Source organism: Prionailurus bengalensis, chromosome D2 (genome assembly GCF_016509475.1).
Source record: "Prionailurus bengalensis isolate Pbe53 chromosome D2, Fcat_Pben_1.1_paternal_pri, whole genome shotgun sequence".
Classification (NCBI taxonomy): Eukaryota; Metazoa; Chordata; class Mammalia; order Carnivora; family Felidae; genus Prionailurus; species Prionailurus bengalensis.
In genome coordinates this window covers 35,114,378-35,131,209 of record NC_057351.1, presented here as the reverse complement: position 1 = coordinate 35,131,209, position 16,832 = coordinate 35,114,378, and the positions used below count along the sequence as shown (strand labels likewise).

Below are 16,832 nucleotides of genomic sequence, written 5' to 3'. Positions count from 1 at the left end.
TGATCTTGCTTCCCCATCAAGTGCAGGGCAGACTTCGGAGGCTCTGATGGGATGGAGACAGGTTGGGGGGGAGGGGACAAGAGTGCCTACTGCTCCTGTGGGATGCCCTGCTGTAGCCTTTACCCTCAGGCTGGACTCAAGGCCAGAGGCAGTTGGGAGCCTTCCCACTGATGAGGAAGCATAAGGCAAGCTGAGGGCAAAGCACAAGCTAACAACACCCCCAACCCCCACCCCCGTGGGATATATGTGACATTCCTCAGGCACTTTCAGGCTGTCTGAGAACAAAATAAAGGACAGTAAACAAATGGTCAAGGGGCACCTTGGTGGCTCAGTCACTTGAGTTTCTGACTTCAACTCAGGTCATGATCTCATGGTTCGTAGGTTTGAGCCCCACCATGGGCTCTCTGCTGACAGCTCAGAGCCTGGAGCCTGCTTCGGATTGTGTGTCTCCCTCCCTTTCTGCCCCTCCCCCACCTACTCTCTGTTTCTCTCTCTCAAAAATAAATAAACTTAAAAAAAAAGAAAACAAATGGTTAAACTGAGACTCTCCATCATTTTACAAATTACAAGAAAAAGGCAATCTTATCAATAGTTTTATCTCCAGGAACTCCCTACTGTCTTAAAGATAATGCTTTGCTAGAGGGAAAAACAACTTTAGTTTGACAATAGCTAGGCCTTCAGTAATCTGTGAGTCTTAGCATATGGAAATCTCTTTAAGAAACTTCCTCTGGACTTTACTTTCCCCAACTCCATAGTATATAACCAGTCACTCTTCATAGCTCTTTCTGCCCAGGGTCCTGTCCCCAGGCTTTAATAAAATCACCTTTTTGCACCAAAGATGTCTTCAAGGATTCTTTCTTGGCTGTCAGCTCCAAACTCCCACCACCTCAAAACCCCATCACCACAGCAAATCATATTCCTCCCAACCCATCAGAGCCTTCACGAACTCACCTGAGAGCGGGCAAGTCCTCTTACCTCTTTTGCCCATAACTGCCTCTGACAGGAGGGCAGATATAGAGCTTTCTTAGTTTCTGTTGTGGGACAAAAGCCCTTGTAAGCAGGGGAATCTCCCTCCCATCCCCAAAATGTTTCTAATTTTTTTTTAATGTTTATTTATTTTTGACAGACAGAGTATGAGCAGGGGAGGGCAGAGAGAGAGGGAGACACGGAATCTGAAGCAGGCTCCAGGCTCTGAGATGTCAGCACAGAGCCTGACGCAGGGCTCGAACTTACAGACCACGAGATCGCGCCCAGAGCCGGAGTCGGACGCTCAACCGACTGAGCCACCCAGACGCCCCCAAAATGTTTCTGATGACAGTCCTTTTGGCTCTTCAGAAGTCTAGGGCAACATTCACTTCCCTTCTCCCCACTTTGATATACACAGCCCATTTCAGCTTTCTCTTTTGAGAAAGCCATCTTCAGTACAGAACCATTGTTCAAACCTTCCCCCACAAACCCCATGGCATCCTTGAGATGAAGTCCTCCTTGCCTCCTCTCCACATTTCTCTGACTCCACAACCCTCGAAACTTTCCCTGGGCTGCATAATCCAGAGGCTCACTCAGCAGCCATATGGTTCCCACCCAACTGGTAGCCCACCCAGACCTGCGGAGCTTTTTTTTATCATTCATCCTTGGAATCAATCACCCCTCTCCACCCTAGATCTCTATTTTAACTCAGTCCTCAGAACTAAATAGCCTTCCTCAGGGCCCAAAGCCTCTTAGTTCAACAAATGTTAGGCATTACGATGTGTTAGATACAGAATATCCTTTGTTTCATTTAATCCTCACAATTCTTTGAAGTAATTGCAATTATCCTTACTTTACAGATGAAGAAACCCAGGTGGAGAAGTAAAATAACTTGCAGAGATATGATGGATTCTATGTTGTCATGGAGTTTGGGGTTAGGGGAGTAACTTGGGGGGAAAAATGTCCTGTTCTCTCTGGAGGCCCCACGACTTGCTGAGTCACTTGCTTCTGTCCCACCTGTCCCTGCCAATCTCCAGGAAGGAGAAATGACACTGGAGAGGCAGAAGAGGAGTGACCGCGGAGACAGAGGGCTGGGTGGGCTGGCCCATGGCTGAAGCCTCAGTCCCAGTGCTGAGGGGAGATGCCGAAGCCACGCCTTGCCCCAGTGTTCTGGAACTGGAGGAGCTCCTGAGGGCAGGGAAAGTTTCTTGCAGCCACGTGGACGAAGTTTGGCCCAACCTTTACATAGGAGATGCGTGAGTGATAGCTCGTCGGAAAGGGTGTGGGGAAGGGGACAAGGAGAGACAGTTCTTGGGCTCTTTATCAGAGATGAGGGGTTAGGTGGCACAAGGAGAAATAGTTCTGTTCTGCACATCTCAGGCCAGGGACTGACTCTAGGACTCCTGTGTGCTGGGGTGAGTGCAGTGATCAGATGTGACCACCAGGGGGAGGAAAGCTTTTGCCTGCCTGGATGATTGGCGCTCCCAGAGGATTCTGAAATCTTCTGATATATCCTGGACAATTGGCGAGTCTCAGGGATAGAGACCTGGGGAATGGTGCTTTCTGGTATGACATGGGATGGACAGAGAGCTCCCTTTCCTGAGTCCAGCCTCCTCTGGACACAGAGTGGGTGAGGAAGGTGAATCAGGGAAGGTGTCATTAAACATTTGCAAATTAGAAACAGGTACGGGGTGGTGGCCACAAGAGGCCAGATGTCCGTGGGAGGGCATGGGACAGGAAAGGAGGGGCAGCTGGTTTCCAGAACTGAAGCAATTCTTTCCTTCCTGTCTTGGCTAAGGCAGGAGCAGATCACCTCAGGTAGCAAAGAGGGTCTGAAGATAACTCCCTATACCACCAACCCTTCCACCAGAAAGCTCTGAGGGTGGGGCTCAAGTTTACTGGGTTCCTTCTTGGCTCCCTTTGGATATTGATGGCTCTGTCCCTCTGAAGCAGGGGGCCAGACAAAACCTCTCTTCTGGACCCCATGGCTTAGCCAGCAACCAGCCCCATTCCTCCCCTTCCTAGGGCCACGGCAAATAACCGCTTTGAGCTATGGAAGCTGGGCATCACCCATGTGCTGAATGCAGCCCACGGCGGACTCTACTGTCAGGGCAGCCCTGACTTCTACGGCAGCAGTGTGAGCTATCTGGGCGTGCCAGCCCACGACCTCCCCAATTTCGACATCAGTGCCTACTTCTCCTCAGCAGCTGACTTCATCCACCGTGCCCTCAGCACACCTGGGGGTAGGAGTTGGGTCTGAACTCATATTCCAACCTGCTCAGTCATTGGGGGGCGAGATATCAAGTTTCCCCTCAAATATCGGTGCCCTCCCATTTCTAGTTTTTCAAAAGCCTTCAGGTTTTTAAAAATCCTCTGCTCAGTGCTACTACAATTTATCCAACTTCATTGCTTCATAGACAGGGAAACTGAGGCCTAGAATACAAGGTCATGTCACAAGTTAGGAGCAGCCCTGGGACTGAAAGCCAAGTTTCACAAATAGCAGAACAGTTCTTTCTCTGCATCATTCAGCTTTGAGAAATTGCCATTTAGTAACTAGATGTTTGGTTTCTAAAGTATTTTCAAATGAAAAAGAAAGCAAACTTAAAAAAATTTTTTTTAACGTTTATTCATTTATGAGAGACAGAGACAGAGCATGAGTGGGGGAGGGGCATAGAGAGAGGGAGACACAGAACCCAAGGCAGGCTCCAGGCTCTGAACTGTCAGCACAGAGCCCAATGCGGGGTTCAAATCCACAAACTGAGATCATGACCTGAGCTGAAGTCGGATAATTAACTGACTAAGCCACCCATATGCCCCTAAAAAACCAACAAACTTCTAATACCCAGGGTAGAACAAAGGAGGCTGGGGAAGCTGGGGCCCACACTCTGTGTTCATCCTGGGTAAGGGCCATGCCCCTTCTTACCTGACCCTGGGCAAGCCAGTGTCCCTCTCTGGACTTCAGTTTCTCATCTATGTGACAGGAAAGACAAGACTATGGCTCACAGCACTCTTTAACATCCAGAGCACTTTGACATTCGTTTTACAAGCATTCATTTACCAGCTATTTATTATTTTTTCTGTGCCAGGCACTGAGCTAGGTACTAAATCCACACTTAGACAAGGCAGGATCCCTGCTCTAATGGAACTTGCCATTATATGTTTTGTGGAAAGATGGTCAGAATGTGGAATATTGTGGGTACTATTCCTTTGAATGGGTAAATGTGAAGAGACGTGGGAGACCAGGGACAGGGCAAGGGTGCTCAGTCCAGAGGACCAGGAAGTGAGGAGACTTCCCTCTACAGCAGTATTCACTGGGCCACATGCAAAAAGGATGAGCTGCTTTGTGATTCAAGTGATACCATGAGTGGTCAGGAAAGCCTGTACAAGGAAATCATGTCTTAGCTGAAACCTGACAGATGAGTACTAAACATTAGTCAGACCATGAGCTAGAGAAGCTATAGGTAGTTGGAATAGCATGTTCTAGGGCTGGAGGCCAGAGACCATAAGAGCTTTAAGGAACTGAAAGTTACCCAGTGTTCTTAGATCTGAAGGTTGGGGTGAGACAGCCTGAGATGAAGCTGTAAGGTTAGCAGGGGCCAGCTCACGGAGGGTCTTGTAAGCCGTGTGTTAAGGAGTTTGGACCCTATCCCAAGGGGAGGCAAAGGGTGTTGATATACCCATTTGACTGATCAGGAAACTGGGAACCCTAAAGGCTGAATGGTTTGCCCAGGGTTACATAGTACACCCAAGGCAGAGCGGGGAAAGGAACTTGGGTCCCTACCCCTGCCCTTGGGTGGGCCAGCTGGTGGGAAAGGGTCTTTCACCGGGATGTCTTCCTCAGCCAAGGTCCTGGTGCACTGTGTGGTAGGGGTGAGCCGCTCTGCCACACTGGTGCTGGCCTACCTCATGCTACACCAGCAGCTGTCCCTGCGCGAGGCAGTGATCACCGTGAGGCAACACCGATGGGTCTTTCCCAACCGAGGCTTCCTCCACCAGCTCTGCCAGCTGGACCAGCAGCTGCGGGGTGCAGGCCGGAGCTGAGGGGCCAGGTGAGGGCTGGGCAGGGAATGAGGAGGTGAGGGGCAAGACTGGGTGCAGTTAAGAAGTGAGAGGTCAGATCAGGGCTGGATGGGGAACCAGGAAAGGGAAGGCCCGTGAGGGTTGGTGGGGGACATGGAATGGGACCAGTTCAGAAGTGGGTTGTCAGGGCTATGTGTAGCCAGAGGGAGGGTTGAAGGGGCCTGGCTAAGGCAACCTTCCAGAAGGAGCCTTTCTCCTGCAGCCTACTCATGTTCTTCAGACCCCTGAGAGGATGGAAATGTTAGGAAGGAAAGAGGTGGAAAGCATATAATGGAAGAGGTGAGGCCTTCTTACCTGGTTCTGATGTGGGCTGCCCTGCTTCCTTGGCCAAAAGCCAGTGGGGGCTCACCTGAACCCCACTAAGGCAGCAACACCGCCATTCCTGACACCTGTGGGCTGTCTGGACATTCCCACACCTCTGCATACCTCCTTCCCAGGTCCAGATCCCAGCTCCAGCTCTGGGGGGAAAGTGGGGCTACAGCTGTCACTCCAGGCTTAGCTAATTTTCACATCAGCCCTGCCTCACCCTTCTCACAATGGAGAAGGAGTACAGGTACTCCTGCCACCAGCCATGGCCTCCTTACCTGAGCCCAGCTTGATATAAAGTTCTCCTGCCATCATGCCATTCCATTCCTTGCCTCAGACCCAGTACCCCACTCCCTACCTGTCCTCCCCCAATCAGTCTGATGTCAGAGATCCACAGAAGCAGCCTCCCTAACTTCATTCCCTCTCAGGTTCTGAGGACCCCTGTAGGACATTAAAGGTCTATCCAGCTCCTTTCTACTTCCGTTTACCCTCCGTCCTGCGGCCCCATGTGCAGTGCATTCAGAGCATTAGCAGATGGTCCTTAAGTTACAAAAGAGGAACAGATCCTCAACACTTCCTCCCCCAGGTCTCCCCACTCCTGATGGGGGCCTCCTGTATCCCCAGCTGCCTAGTAGAAGGAGTTGGCTGCTCCCAACAGCAACACTGCTTCTCAGGCTCCTGGCCCACAAACGGTCACCGAGGTGCTACTTCAATTTCTTTGGCATCAGCCCTGTTTTCCTCCAGCTCAGCTGGGAGGCCACAGGGACGTCTCTTCCTGTGGTGGAGTGGCTGTGCTGGCACCAGCATTGTGAGGGAGCTGCGGTGTCACCTGCCCTTCTTCTCTCACCATGCTGAGGCTGGGTCTGTTTTGTCTGTCCCCAGTAGCCCACCTGCCTCACATTCACATCCCCCTTGAGGGCCATCAGCCAGGGAGCTAAGCCTCCTACCCATGCTGTGCCTTCCCTCATCTCTCCTCAACCTTGACTTGGGCTCTGTGCCTCAGTGCCCACTGGCTCAGAGGGGTTGCCAGCTAGGGGTGGGTGATGGGCCTGGGCTCTCTTGGGAGTTGGAAAAGTGGTAGCTTTTTCCTACCAAGAGCTTCCCAGGATGTGGACTGAATTTCCCTCTGCCCTGCTCCCCACTAAAAGCTGTTCTTGTTTCTGAATTGGTAACTGGCACCACTGCCAGGGAGCCATGTAGCAACACTGACCCCTTCCTGATACTTTCAGAAGGATGAGCATCTTGGGGATGGGGATCAGAGCAGGACGGAGAGATAGGTTTAGAGTTTGGGGGTGAGTGTAATGGAAGAAAATTAGGGTTATAGCCGTGGTTGGGATTAGGCCTAGGGCTGAGCTGGGTGGGAAACCACTGTGCGGAGCTCTGTGGGTATGCGGAGCCAAGAGGGAGACAAGAATGGCATGTTCCCATCCTGCTCTCTCCTCTAAACAGGTTTCAGGAAACTGGTGGAAAGCAGATCTCTGATTATGCCCAACTGCCCCACTTCCTTGGCTTGGAACCCTTAAATGCCCTGACCTCCAATTTCAGTATCTCTCCATCAAGCAGCTTGGGGGAAATCAGTTGGGCTGCAGCACTGCACACTTCCTTGAGGTGCCACCCACCAGACAGCCTGTGCTACTGGAGTCCCCAGGAGTTGTGCAGTGTGCAGCCTATATGGCCATACACAGCAGACCTAGGGACTCCGAAAGATGAGGGGGCCTTGGGGAAAGGTCATTTCTCTCCATGAGCCCTAGGCCCCAGACCTGCCTTATTTCTCCCAGCACCTGTACCCACTTGACCTTACATAGAGGACTCAAGGCAGAGGCAGGTTTAGATGGCAGTTCTTGCCTCTGCCCTGACAAGTCCCAGCCATTCTGGGACTTGGGTTGCCTGCCTATAACATGGAGCTCATCTCTTCCCCAGAGCTGGTCATTACTCCCTGCCGCAGGGCTGTGCCACTTTGCTGCCCTGGCACTGGTCCTGTTGGTGCTGCTGGAGGCTCTGGCCCAGGTGGATTCCAAGAAGATGGTAAGAACCCAGTGTGGAGTCCGCCCTAGAGCCTGCTACTCCATCTGCTTCCTCCCGCTGCCTGCACTCCCTGCCAGCCACTGTCTTCAGTCCCTGCAGGTGGGAATGGTCTGCCTTCTCAGCCAATCCTGAGGCTCCTTAGGCAGGGGCTCCAAGTTTCCTGGGGTGGGAGGATGGGAGGAGAGCGGGAGGGGACTCTAAGTGTTCATGATTGCCCTTAGCCATAGCTGCCTCCACCAGCTCTCCCCAGGGCTCAGGGGACCCCAGCAGGGGCTGAGCCCTAGCTCCCTGGAGTTCAGACTTCAGGTGTGCCTGAAGGTACAGGTGCCTGAAGGTATAGGTGTGGCCGCAGGTGTGCATATGTCTCTGTGTGTGTCTGTCATCTGGGAGTGTGTGTGGAGGAGTCCTGAAGTCTATATGAGAAGGGTATCTGGAGAGCAGGAAGGATTCTTAACAGGCCTAAATCCAAGGTCCTTAACTGACCACAGTGGCCTTGGAAGGACCTAAAACACCATCTTGCTGACCTCAAGGGACAGTGAGACCTGGGTTAGGAATACTTTCTGGAGGAAAGAGGAGCCTGGCAGAGGGCAGAGTGGCTTCTGGACACACAGCCTCTGATGGCAGGCCAGCGCAGGTCTAAAGGCCTGCTCTGAACCCCACTTACAGCTTTGTTAAGTGTACCCACACTTCCCTCAGCCTGGGTCTTCTAGATCTTAATCCTGGGCCAGTCCTATAATCCTCAGCTCCCAACTAAGCACCCCTGGACCTGGGTTCTGATGTTGACATCACTGCCAGTTTGTGTCTGGTTTTGGCTAGTCTCTTTTCTGTCCTCCTCCATGGAAGATCCTTCTAGCTCTAACCTTCTTCCCATCCTTCATACCACCCTCGAAGGCCAAGGGAGCTTTTAAAATGGCTTATTGGATCTTCTTTCTCCCTGCTCCACATATGCATACACACCATAGCAGACCCCTGCGAGCTGCCTCCACTCCCAGCAAGGCCAGATGCCTGGCTGGGCTTGGCACTGACCATGCCAGGGACCCAGTGGGTGAGTTGGGAGTGTCAGGGGGAGGCCAGAAGAGGGGAGCAGCACATCATGCTTTATAATTAAACTCAAATCAAAAAATAGAAACAGCATCAAGTGTGCGGAGACAGGCAGCTGGAAGCCGGCAGCACAAAGTGGCCGTCAGAGAAGACCACAGCCTGGGCCAGATATCCCCACAGGTGGGTGAGTGCCCCTATTTCAGGGGGGCCACAGAGCATGCTGAGTCATGAGGGTCAGGGCACCTGTGTCTATGTGTGTTGTGGAGGGACTGGGTTAGATTGGAGGACAGAGTGGGCTGGAGATACAGGCACAGACAAGAGCAGAATAGTCAGAAAGATGTGGGCTCAAATCCTGGATCCCATGCTTACTGGCCGCGTGACCTTGAACACATCACTTAATCTCTCTGAGCCTCAGTTTCCTCATCTGTAAAATGGGGATGATAACGTTATCTGCTTTATAAGGGTACCGTGATGATCCAATGAGAAAATGTAAGCATTTAGCTCTGTCTGGTACACAGTCTATCCTTAGTAGGTGGTGAATATAATAACAATTATTGCTGGACGGAGAAAAAAAACCTTAAGAGACACAAAGAAACAGAGACTAAGCCTCACTGTCCTGGGGGAGGTTACCCTCTACCCAGGATATGGCTGAGGCTTGAAAGGGTAAGAGTAATAATAGTAGTAATGATAATAATAGTAAGATGCACCATTCTGAAGGCATCTACCATAAGGCAGACCCTGTGGGAGGTGCCTTACATTTAGTATCTCATGAAATTCTCACAGCAGCCCCATGAAAAAACTGGCTCGAAGAAGACCATACAAACACCTGACCTGAGGACTGCCCAGATCTGTCCTCCTCCAGGGCCTGCGTGCTGAGTGCAGAGCCCCACTGGCAGCTCATGTTGGCTGCCCGCCTGCCACCCTCCCCGAGGCTTCCTTTACCAGACTCCTCACTCGTCTTGCCCTGAGATCTCTGGCCTCAACTCTCCTGTGGCCACAGTCCTATCTGGTCTGCTTGGGGAGGAGGAGGGGGAAGCAGAGAGCCTGGGGAGGAGGGAAGGCCAGGGGGACGTCTGGAGCTTCAGCTGAAGAGGTGGATGGCAAGAGCTGCCCCCCGCCCCGAGGAGGGCTGTGCCTTGGCCTACCAGCAGGCAGAGTGGTGTGTCAGGGGCTGTGGAGGAGCATGAGCTCCTACGAGAGGCTGGGGAGAGCAGCATAGACAGGAGGAGGGACACACACAAAGACAGAAAACAAATACCTAAACTTGTCAACAGCGGCAGCACAAGAGCAGAGAAACCACTGCCCACAGAGGCAGGTATTCAGCTTAGGGAGAAGACACAAGAAGGAGGCAGAATGAGGGCCAGAGTGAATGAGGAGAAGAGCCAGGCCTGACCTGTCCCTACTAAATGTTGGGCGCATGCTTCACTCTGTGGTGGCCAAGGAGATGTGGGAGGAGGAGTCAGTCCAGGTCCGGGGGCAGCAGAAACCAGAGGAGCTGCTGTAGCCACTGACTTCCCTTCCTTGGATGTGCCTGGAGCTTGAAGGATGAGTTCTTGCGCAGGGGCTGGACCCCCAGTAGGACAGAGTGGACAAATGTGGGGTACATCTGTGAGCATCAGGTATGAGAACCTAGGTGGGACCAGACAAGGAATACCCCAAAGTCCAAGGAAAAGGCCCCCATTCTTCAGACTTGGGTCTAAGGCCCCTAGGAGATTGAAACATGGGCTGTGGCCTAACAGCCCCCAATTCCTGATCCCTCTGCTGGTTCCTCCTCTTCCCAGGAGCCCCCTTGGGACCAGCTCTGTGTCAGCCAGAGCCTGGCTGCCTGCTCCCTGGCACAGCTGGACTGCGATGCACCCAATGGCCACAGGGTGGCGGAAGTACCCCACGCCAAGCTCAGAGGCCAGCGTGGGTCTGCCAGGCTTCCCAGAGCTCCATCTCCTGCAGCTCCAGCTGCTGGCGGCAGACCAGTGTGGCTGTTGGACAACCCTGGGGCCTGGGGCTTTCTCCACCCCAACACACTATGCCACTCCCTACCCTGTAGCTACTGCAAACCCAGCCACTCATTCTCAGGTCACACCCCCAGGGAATCCTAAAGTCAGGCAAGGCCAGGATCTTAAACATTAGACAGACCATCGGCCAGACAGGAGCAAAGACTTGCTGGAGGCCACCAAATGAGTTATGGCCATGCTGTCCTCCCTCCCTCCAAAGTTCTCTTTCCACCACTTCAGGTAGCTTCCATTGGACATGGGAAGCTCAGGGCCAAAAGCCTTTCATCCCAAAGAGATGCCAAGCAGAGAGGGTTTGAAAGGACTGTGCTTCAGTCTACAGCAGCCTAGGTCTGCTCTCAGACCCCACCCCCACAGGCTCCAAGGGAAGGACCTGGAATTCTAGCCGCTTCACAGCATTTGTGTTCTGGCGGAACCTGCCCCAGCCCAGTTCCGCTCATGTGCTGAGTCCTGTCCCTGTACCCACTCCCCCATTCCTGGCCCCAGACCATGCCCTAGGTAGGTGGCAGGCCATTCAGCCTGCCCTGAGAGGTCACAGTGGGGGATGAAGGGGAAAGCTGGGTCTTCACTTCCACCCTGCCCACCGGCTACCCGCTGGGTGAGCTTGGCCAAGCCAGTGGCCTCCTGGGTGCCCATTTCTCTTCCTGGTCCTGGAACTGCCTACCAAAGAGAAAAGATGTTCTTCCCAGTTTGTACCTTCCCTAGTTACTGGTTGAGGGGGCCAGGGACAATTAGCCAAGATAGGCACTCCTTCCCAGCACAGCACCAGACCCAGGTTCTGGTGCCACAGATAACCCAGCTCTGCAGGGTCCCGGATACCCTCAGCCAGATGACTCCTGACACAACTCACCCTCCCTGGGTGAGGCCTGATCTTCAGCACTGGCCTGAGTCATGGGGGTAAGGAGGAAAATCCCAGGGCCTATAGGCAGATGTGTGACCCCAACACTAGGCTCTCATGTAGAGACAGACGGATTAGTAGTGACCATTCTCTGGAGTCCCCAACGATGGCAAGTGGAAGGCTTAGAGACAGAACTGAAGGAACACAACTGGATGGAAAACCCAGCCTTGCTACTTATCACCCATATGGCTTTGGGCATCACTTAAAAATTCTCTCTGACCTTCAGCTTCCTCCTATGTAAAATAGGGAACTAACCCAAGTGAGGCCTCAGGCCTATAAGAGCTTCAGTTTACTTAGCACAGAAATACCAACAAATGTCAGTTCATGGCCCAGGCCCCCTTATTCCTGAGATGGGCTCTGCCCTTCAAGCACCTGAAACTGGGAGGGAATGGGGACCTGGGGAAGTAGCAGAGGAGGGAGCTTGAGATGAGCTGCCAGGTTGTGGGGGCCTTCGTAGGTGCCCTCTGAGAGCCACAGTCATCTGAAGTCCTCATCCCTATAAAGTCCCAAGTACCTGTGACTTAAGGGACAGGGTCTTCACTGACTAGTTGTTACAAACAGGGAACTCCGAGGGCCCCTTGGCCAAAGCTTCCACCATCAGGGACCTCTGGAAAGTACAGGAGAGAGCTTCTCAGCTTCACAGGGGTGACAAGGGATTGATTCCCTTGTTCCCTGGGGAAAGGGTCTAGGCCTCAGCCCCACCTGAGCTGGTTAATAACCTCATCCAAAATAACTGAGGCCCTTTTTGCAGCATCCCAGTGGCACCTGGGCACTGCACCATGCCTGGGCCTTTCCATCAGCTTGACCCACAGGTAGGGATCCTGCCCCCAACCACCACAGTGTCCACTATGTTTCAGAATGAACTCACTGCAGAAGCAGGACCTCCGGAGGCCCAAGATCCATGGGGCAGTCCGGGTGTCCCCCTACCAGCCACCCACACTGGCCTCCCTACAGCGCTTGCTGTGGGTCCGTCGGGCTGCCATGCTGAGCCACATCGATGAGGTCTGGCCCAACCTCTTCCTAGGAGATGCGTAAGTACTACCCACGGTGGGAGGTAGAGGGAACAGAAGGAGAGCCTCTCCCAGAGTCCTCCAGGAGCAGAGGTGGCACCCTCTTTGCCCCCCACCATTTCTTTCCACATGTTCCTTTCCTTCTGTATTACTATTAATTTTAGCTGTGGAAACAGAATACACATAAGAAAAGTGCATAGAGGGGCTCATTCAGTTGAGTGTCCAACTCTTGATTTCAGCTCAGATCATGATCCCAGAGTCTTGGGATTGAGCCCTATATCTGGCTCTGCTCTCTCTCTCCTTCTGCCCCCTCCCCCACTCACACACATGCACTCTCTCGCTCCCCCTCTAAAATTAAAAAAAGAGAGAGAGAGAAAGAAAAGAAAAAGAAAAAAAGAAAAGTGTATAGAGCACATATGAACCATTTCGCCATCCAGGACAAGAAATAGGACATTACTTATGCCCTAGAAGTCCCACTCATCATAATCCCTTTCCTTGTAGATAACTACTAAGTATTGAAATAATTATTTCCTTGCTTTTCTTTATGGTTTTAACACCTATATACCTGACAATGTAGTTAGTTTTGTTTGTCTTTTAAAGTCATATGAATGGAATCCTATTGTGGATCCTTTGTGCCTGGCATCCTTTGCTCAGTGTTGTGAAATTCACTTGCATTATATGCAGCTGAAGCTCAGTCATTTTGCATTGCTGCATACTATTTGTTTGTATGACTATCCCATACTTTATCCATTCTATTGTACGTGGGCATTTGAGTTGTTTTCACTTTTTGGCTATTATGAACAGTGATCCTAGGAACAGTCTAGTACATGGTTCCTGGGAATACACACACCAAGTTTCTATAGGGTGTATATGTATAAAGAAAGTAGAATTGTGAGTCATTTCCCCAAAAGTTTTCCTAAAATTTGGAATATATGGATGAATATACGTGGATTTCAGACATTTTCCTTAATATTTAGAAAATATGGTTCAATATCTTATAAATAATATGGCAAATATGCCCTCCCCGCACCAGATAACCAGTTATAAAATCCTTGTTGACTTTTTAAAAATACACACACATGGGGCATGTAGGTGGCTCAGTCGGTTAAGCATCCTACTTGCTCAGGTCATGATCTCGCAGTCTGTGATTTCAAGCCCCGCATCGGGCTCTGTGCTGAGCGCTCAGAGCCTGGAGCCTGCTTCAGATTCTGTGTCTCCCTCTCTCTCTGCCCCTCCTCCGCTTGTGCTCTGTCTCTCTCTCTCTCTCTCAAAAATAAATAAACATTAAAAATAAAAATATACAGACATAAACGCTTTGTCACATTTTTTTTTTTACAGAAATGATACCTCTTTCTAGTCCCATTTTGTAATCTACTTTATGTAGAAAGATTTTTTTTAAAGCTTTTTGAATGGAACCACACATCCTTTGAAAACATTTTTAAACAAAGTTCTGTATCCTGCATTCTTTTTAAGTTTATTTATTTATTTGAGAAAGACAGAGACAGTGCTAGTGAGGGAAGAGCAGAGAGACAGGGAGAGAGAGAGAATCCTAAGCAAGCTCTGAGCTGCCAGGGAAGAGCCCAATGTGGGGCCAGAACTCACAAAACTGTGAGATCATGACCTGAGCTGAAACCAAGAGTCAGACGCTTAACTGACTGAGCCATCCAGGTGCCCCAATGTAGCCTGCATTTTTCACAGGTGCTCAATATAGCACAAACACCTTTCCTTGTTTACCTGCAACAATCTACAACATTTTAGTGGTTGCATAGTATTTCATTTAGATATACCATACTCAGTCTCCTATTACAAGATAGTGATTTTTTCCAATTTTTCACTATCTTGAATATCATTAGGTCCAATTTATATATGTCTGTGGGCACATTTTGGGTTTTTTTCAAGTTCCTAGAAGGGGACTTGCTGAGGCAAAGGATGTATATATTATGCATATATTTTTTAATTTTTTTTGTTTATTATTTTTGAGAGAGAGAGAGAGAGAGAGAGAGAGACTGAGAGCAAGCAGGGAAGGGGCAGAGAGAGAGGGAGACACAGAATCGGAAGCAGGCTCCAGACTCTGAGCACTCAGGACAGAGCCCGATGCAGGGCTCGAACTCACAGACCGCGAGATCATGACCTGAGCTGTAGACGGCCGCCCAACCGACTGAGGCACCCAGGTGCCCCAATATATTATGCATATTTTTAAGGCTTCTGATGCATGTGGCCAAACTGCCCTCTAGAAAAGTTGGGCTGCATGAAACAGAGTCTTGATCATCTGGGCCTGTTCACTGTTTCCAGTCTCACACTTGGAGGAGGGGTGGCAGAGGAGGGAAGGGGACAAGTTCCAGCCCAGCCAGAGGTGACCCAATGAGACCTGTCCCACCTCTCAACGTCCCCATGTCCTCCCTGCAGGTACGCAGCCCGGGACAAGAACAAGCTGACCCAGCTGGGCATCACCCATGTCGTGAATGTTGCTGCGGGCAAGTTTCAAGTGGACACAGGTGCCAAGTTTTACCGCGGAATGCCCTTGGAGTACTATGGCATTGAGGCTGATGACAACCCCTTCTTCGACCTCAGTGTCTACTTTCTGCCTGTTGCTCGATACATCCGGACTGCCCTCAGTGTTCCTAAAGGTGAACTGCTGGGGAAGACACTGGGGTGGAGGTGGGGGTAGGGATGGTGGTGAGGGGGTGGGATCTGGGGCACTTTTCCCAGTAGCACTGGTGGGTGGGGTGTCCAGAGTTACAAACATCTTCAACAACCCTCCCACCCCATGGAGCAAATAGCTACTACCATTTAGTCAGTGTCCCCTTCAGGGGACCAACAAATCACAGACATAGCTAAGGTCTGATGTGGTTCAGGGTAACCATCCCTCAGTAAGAGGTCTGGCATTGGGCAGAAGGTACACAACCTAGCAAAGGCTAAACAGACCCCTCTAAGATGAGGCCTTGGCATAGGGCTGCAGGGATAGAGGAGAGGGCAGAACTAAGGGGGTAAGGGACACTCCCTCTAATCAACCACAAATCCAGGGGACTCCAGGAATACTGTCCCCTCTCCCACCCTTCACAACAGGATGGCAGAGTTGGAAAGGATGCCAGAAGAAGCACCTTGGACCTGGAGAAGGGAATCCCAGCTGTTAACCTTAGCTGGGCCACTAACTTGCTCCGTGACCTTAAGCCAGTCCCTTTCCCTCTCTGGGCCTCAGCTGCCCCATCTGACTGTAAGAACATTGTCAGTATTCCAGGGTGCTGTGATAGGTGGGCTGAAGGATGGCCAGAAGCATCTCCAATTCCCGCTGGGGTGGGTGGTCAGTGTGAGGGCAGGTAGCTGACGCTAGGTTGGGTCTTTCCAACAGGCCGTGTGCTGGTACACTGTGCTATGGGGGTGAGCCGCTCTGCTACAGTTGTCCTGGCCTTCCTCATGATCTGCGAGAACATGACGCTGGTGGAGGCCATCCAGACGGTGCAGGCCCACCGTGATATCTGCCCCAACTCGGGCTTCCTCCAGCAGCTCCAGGTTCTGGACAACCGACTGGGGCGGGAGACGGGGCGGCTCTGACTTGGTGAGCAGCCAGAAGCCCTGACCTTCTGGCCAGCATGGCCCAACCCAACCAGCCTGGCCCTGGGGACAGCAGCCTCTGCTGTTTCCAGTGACCTTGAGGTATAAATAGCAAGTGGGGGCTTAGCTGAGGCAGAAGCAGGGAGAATTGAGTGGTGACCTTTAGCAGGTGGATTTCCCTGACCCAATCCAAAGATTCTTTATACAAAAGAGAGTTCAGTCTGTCTCTATAATAAAATGTTCATCATAATAAAGACAGGAGATCTTCTGGTGGTTTGTGGGAGTGGTGGCTTACTTTCAGGATGGCCACGAGAGTCCAGAAGGCTTGCCAGCTCTGAGTCAGCATGTTGGCAGCCTACAGAGAGAGTCTGAGTCCATGTTGAGTCTTCGTGAAGAAAGAGGGCACATGAGGATCAATTAGTAGTATCTGCCTTGGGTACAAAAGGGAGGACTGGGAGTACCAGCGCTGAGAATTAGCTGGCCTTTTCCTCATCTTGTCCTCCTCATATCATCACCCAAGAGCAAGGTTGTCTGAATAAAGACCAAGGTTCAGTCCGTCACCATCCTCCTCCATGCCCACCCCATCAAAAAGCGATCATCAAAACTTGCTGTACAAATAACATCTCTTGAATCTTTTCACTTATGCGTACTTTCAAAAGGACAGACTAAAACAAGCACCAACCGAGAGAAGAGGGTCTAGGGAAGAGACAGCCCAAGAGTCCTGGGTGAAGAATGGTTTTATGAAGCAGCAAAAACATTTAGTTTCAAGATTCTTCGTTTTGTGCCCTAATAGCACAATATGAAAAGCCCCAGGTTCCTCAACTGGAGCAAAGTGTCACGGGCTGCTCTCCTCCCACCTCTCAGGCTGCTCCTATTTTAGCCCTTGTCTCTTCCAGGTGACCCTTAAGCCTCAAGGTTTCTCATGGTTCTGGCCACTGCCTCTTC

The 16,832-nt window shown here is 51.3% G+C and overlaps 2 protein-coding genes across 4 annotated transcripts; both read left to right on the top strand.

Annotated features, from left to right (window-relative positions):
• Positions 1 to 2,073: 2,073 nt before the first annotated feature.
• On the top strand, positions 2,074 to 3,226 carry LOC122492616 (dual specificity protein phosphatase 13-like). Its single transcript, XM_043596110.1, has 2 exons — positions 2,074 to 2,222; positions 2,992 to 3,226. Exons 1-2 carry the CDS (start codon positions 2,074 to 2,076, stop codon positions 3,224 to 3,226), a joined length of 384 nt encoding a protein of 127 aa, XP_043452045.1.
• A 1,587-nt stretch (positions 3,227 to 4,813) lies between these two features.
• LOC122493480 (dual specificity protein phosphatase 13) lies at positions 4,814 to 16,141 on the top strand. Of its 3 annotated transcripts, none has more exons than XM_043598144.1 (6): positions 4,814 to 5,015; positions 7,273 to 7,377; positions 8,504 to 8,598; positions 12,183 to 12,356; positions 14,742 to 14,962; positions 15,685 to 16,141. In XM_043598144.1, exons 1-6 carry the CDS (start codon positions 4,929 to 4,931, stop codon positions 15,885 to 15,887), a joined length of 885 nt encoding a protein of 294 aa, XP_043454079.1. In that variant the 5' UTR covers positions 4,814 to 4,928; the 3' UTR covers positions 15,888 to 16,141. The 3 variants fall into 3 exon arrangements, with proteins under 3 accessions (XP_043454079.1, XP_043454078.1, XP_043454080.1); XM_043598143.1 differs by having other exon boundaries at positions 7,273 to 7,476; XM_043598145.1 differs by lacking the exons at positions 4,814 to 5,015; positions 7,273 to 7,377; positions 8,504 to 8,598 and adding an exon at positions 10,825 to 10,925.
• Positions 16,142 to 16,832: the final 691 nt, after the last annotated feature.